This window comes from Manis pentadactyla, chromosome 4, assembly GCF_030020395.1.
Source record: "Manis pentadactyla isolate mManPen7 chromosome 4, mManPen7.hap1, whole genome shotgun sequence".
NCBI lineage: Eukaryota > Metazoa > Chordata > Mammalia > Pholidota > Manidae > Manis > Manis pentadactyla.
The window spans coordinates 41,696,020-41,700,184 of record NC_080022.1 but is presented as its reverse complement, the minus strand read 5'-3'; the positions used below and the strand labels follow the sequence as shown (position 1 = coordinate 41,700,184).

At 44.5% G+C, this 4,165-nt stretch overlaps 1 protein-coding gene across 4 annotated transcripts in view; it reads left to right on the top strand.

Annotated features, from left to right (window-relative positions):
* Positions 1-1,006: 1,006 nt before the first annotated feature.
* The window catches only part of TXNDC12 (thioredoxin domain containing 12), a 45,247-nt gene continuing 42,088 nt past the window's right edge, over positions 1,007-4,165 (top strand). Inside the window, exon 1 of one of the 4 annotated variants that reach the window (XM_036893316.2) lies at positions 1,007-1,250. In XM_036893316.2, coding sequence (XP_036749211.2) covers positions 1,157-1,250 — 94 coding nt within the window. In that variant the 5' untranslated portion in view covers positions 1,007-1,156. The remainder of the gene's footprint in view (positions 1,251-4,165) is intronic. The other 3 variants (XM_057500208.1, XM_036893318.2, XM_036893317.2) reach the window with 3 other exon arrangements.

The window sequence follows — 4,165 nt, the reverse complement described above, 5'->3', positions numbered from 1 at the left end:
CGCAGAGCCGCCTATCCGCGGAGCGCAGGGACGAACTACAAAGCCCAGCCTGCTCTGCGCCTCCCAATGGAGAGCCCGCAAGGGCAGGCTGCCGCGCTACATTCTGGAGCTTGCAAGTCTCCTGAGCTTTCCATTGTGTTCGTTCCTTCAGTTTGTAGGGAACCTGAAGGAACGGTGTGTGTTTTTGTTTGGATGTGTACTTTCGTCGGATGTCTTTCTGGAGGCATTAAATAGGCGCTGGCAGACTCAACTGGTGCGGATTCACAAGCGTGGAGACAAAACTAGTCTCTACTCAGGAGGAAAGGGGAAATTTGGATCTGTTATGCATCAGAGAGGGAAATTTGAGAAATACTCAACCCACAAAGTGAAAAACAAAAACAGATTTAACTAGAAGATGTTTTACACTTTAAATGGCGGCACCGACTAATGTCCTGGTTCCCTGAAGAGCTAGGTCAGTTTTGCAATAAACGATCCCGAGTTTGGTTTTCTCGGAGCTCGCATCACTTGGTTGCATCATCACTGACTGGATAAGGTCCAGCGCTCTTTCTACAGCAGGAAGAGACATTCTTGCAAGGCACAAGACCATGCACCGCAGAACAGTTTTGGCAGATCTCGAGACCCGAGCAGAAACTAAAAATGAAATCCGGTCTAGTCCTTTTTATTTGCGAAGGGGGCAGCGGGACCGGAGGCCAGTGGGTAACGTTCCCACTGTTAACAGCGGCGGGTGACTTCACCGATCAGTCATTTGCTTTGTGAATATTAAGTGCTGCGGTTCTTTGGGGGAGGGGCTAGCCTGCTGGCGGACGCAACCAGCAACGGTTCTCCCGAACCTCCTCCCCACCCAAACCCTCACTGTCTCGCCCCACCTTTTCCCTCTCGATCCTCTGAACATGCAGAATCCCGCTTGTAAGCGACAACGGCCTACGTGATCTGCACCTTTAAACTAACTCCAACCCAAACCGGACCCGGGAGGACCACCCACATCCGTCTGACATCACTTCCTTCAGGCTTAGACACTCCCCGCCCCCCCCGCAAAAAGGAGAAACAAACCTGGGAACGCTCTGGGGTTAGGCCGCACAGCATTTGAGGAGCCGTGCAGACCTGTTAGGACTCCGGCCTGCGTCTAGTCAGCCCCGTGGCCCCGCGTGTTACCACCATGGAGATGCGGCCTCGTCTCGGGGCCACCTGTTTGCTGGGCTTCAGTTTCCTGCTCTTCGTCACTTCTGATGGACATACTGGGCTTGGAAAGGGTCAGACCGCGTTCTTATGTTAATTTTTACTCATCCTGGGCCCTAGCCCAGTATAACCCTCTTCCTTGTTCTCACACGACCTCTCTCCCATTCAATCTCCTAGGCCATGCCAAATTTCTTTTTATCCTCTGTAACCACTTTTGGAGTTTAAGGAGGATTTCTTTGGGTTAGAGAGTAGCGTGTCTGGAGAATTTTGAGATAGGGAAGTGGCACTTGAGGCCTCCCTAAATGTGCGGGTTGGGGTAAGGAATGGCGATTAAATTAGGAAGAAGTGTGTTTAGGAGCCGAGCATAGTGCCTAGCACTTCGTAGGTCCTCAGGAATGGCCACCTTACCTCCTGGGAGAAATAGGGCTTTTGGGGACCTGAATATGCAGAGACCCTTGCCCTGGGTCTGAAGATTCCCCTCCTCACTCTTTCCTGAAGAACTAGGTTACTGCCTCCCCTTCCCCTGGGGAAAAGCACCTGCATCACAGGGAGGTGTGGTTGGCACATAAGGAAGGACCAGATGAAGGGTAGAAAGTGTGATGTTAGAGGGTCACCAGCAATTGCCCTTGGTGTGGTTCAGTCAGTGTGTCTTAAGAAACTGAATTATTTTCAGTGAGGGAAGAGTCGTTAGGAATGGAGGATAGGAGGTGTGACTGCCCACCCCCCTACTCCATTACTTACATCTTCATTCAAACTCAGGATTTATGATTTCCTAAGTCTGTGAGTGGTAGCATGGATTCCCCTGCTCTTTCATTTTTTTGTACTGACCTTACTATATAGAATTACTATGCTGCAGTCCTGATATTTTAAATTGTTTTTTCTTATTCTCCCTGTTTGCACACTTATTGGTGGGTGATGAGATTGGGTGGACTTTGAGTGTGCCTGAATGCAGTCACTCCTTTATTCAGTAAATAATTTTTGATCATCTACCATATTCCAGAGAATGCCCTAGGCATGAGGCATATAGCAATGAACAGGGCAGACAAGGTTCCTGCTGTGATGGAGCATATGTTCCAGTCAGACAGAGTAGACATGTGAATAAATTAATAAATAAGACAATTTCAACTAGGGATCAGTGCTGGAAGAAAATTAAACTGATGGACTAGAAAGGCTGGGGAGGATGAGTGAAGCAATTACTTGAACTAGGAAAGTCAGAGAAGGCTTCTCTGAGAAGGTAGTATGTGGGTTTCCATCTCAGTGATAGAACTACACAGTGAATTCTATTGACCAGAATGATTAAATACTGACAAACCTCCATTTTAAAACAGATTGCTGTATATTTAGTATAAAATTTAAAGTACCAAGAGAGACAGAAGAATATAATGTTAGGAGTGTGAGTTTAGATCTGAGATTTAATTTATTCTGCCACTGACCAGCTGAGAGGCCTAAGGCAAGTTGCTTAACCTCCCAGAGTTCAGTTCCTCATCTGCAAAATGGCCATAAAATAACTACTTTAAACACTCAACAAATAATTTACTCTGTTCTGTTTACTGTGTTAGGTCTAGGCAGTTATATATTCAGTATCGTTATTCCTTGTTGGACATTAAGCTCTGTGTGGTTGGTCCAGTTACTACTGCTGCATAATAAACCACCTTGAAGTTTAGTAACATAAACAAATTATTTTATTAAGCTCATGATTCTCTGGATAAGGAACTCAGACAAGGCATAGTACAGAAGGTATGTCTCTTGGCCTCAGCTGAACTGGTTACTTCTCCATGTGGGTTTCATCACAGTATGACAGCTGGATGCTGGATTCCAAGAGTGAGCACCCCAAGAGAACAAGGTAGAAATACATAGTGTTTTTATCATCTAACCTTAAACAAGTCACATAGCATCACTTCTACTATACTCTTTATGGACATGTTCCAAGGGAAGGGACATTAACCACTCCCCTTTCTCCCATCCCTATGGGAGGAATGTTGAGGTCAAGAGGAGTGTGTGGAATGGGAGAGACTTTTGCAACCATCTTTGGAAAGCATATTCTGCCCCAGTAGGTCAGGACCATTTCTGTCTTATTCATGCTCAGAAATATTTGTTGAAAGAAGAAATGAATGATACACATGATCATTGAGTTCCCTGCATTTCTTTTCAGCTTAAAGTTTGAAGACTGTCAAGACAAGTAAGCAGGCATTACATGACACTGATATGAATTGTGAGAGGGTGATTTGAGGCAGGGAGGCTGTGTTAGGATTAAATGAAAAAGCAAAAGGCACTTAATATTGTATCACACTCCTAGAAAGTATTTAATGTTTATTATTATGTCTGCCCAAGGAAGAATATTTGATTGTTCCTGAAAGGAATTAGTATTTCAAACTTCTGTTCAAAAAAGTGCTACCTGGAGCAGTGGTTCCTGAAAATCTTAAGTAAGATTTCTTCCAGGATGTTTAAGGGACTCTGGCTTTTTCTAGAAGATGGCCTAGGGGTTTGCAGGGAGGAGAGACTGAGTGACCCTATTGTTTTCACTAAGAGGAAGTACAGTGGTGTGATGTGAGCACTGGATAGGAATCAGGAGGTCTGGATTTTAATAATGGGCAGAGCATATAACCAGCTCTGGTCTTTCCTGGAGACCATTTCTTAAATGAGAAAGTTGGAGTAGAAAAGATACCTAAGAGTCCTCTAACATTATAGAATTCTATAATAATTTTGTTTTCTGCATGCTGAAAGTTTAGAATAGATCACCTATGGGGAGAAGTGTAATGACTAATGTTTACTGTACATTTAGTATATTCCAGGCACTGTTCTGTGCATTTTTCAGGTATTGACTGGTTGACTCCTCATAATAACCCTCTGAGATGGCTAATATATTTTTTTATCATCCCATTTCACAGATGAAGAAAATAAAATGGGTCACAGGAGTCACAACTAGTAAGTGGACTAGCTGAGATACAAATCCCAGAGCCAATTTTCTTAGCAGTTCCCCACTCCTGCC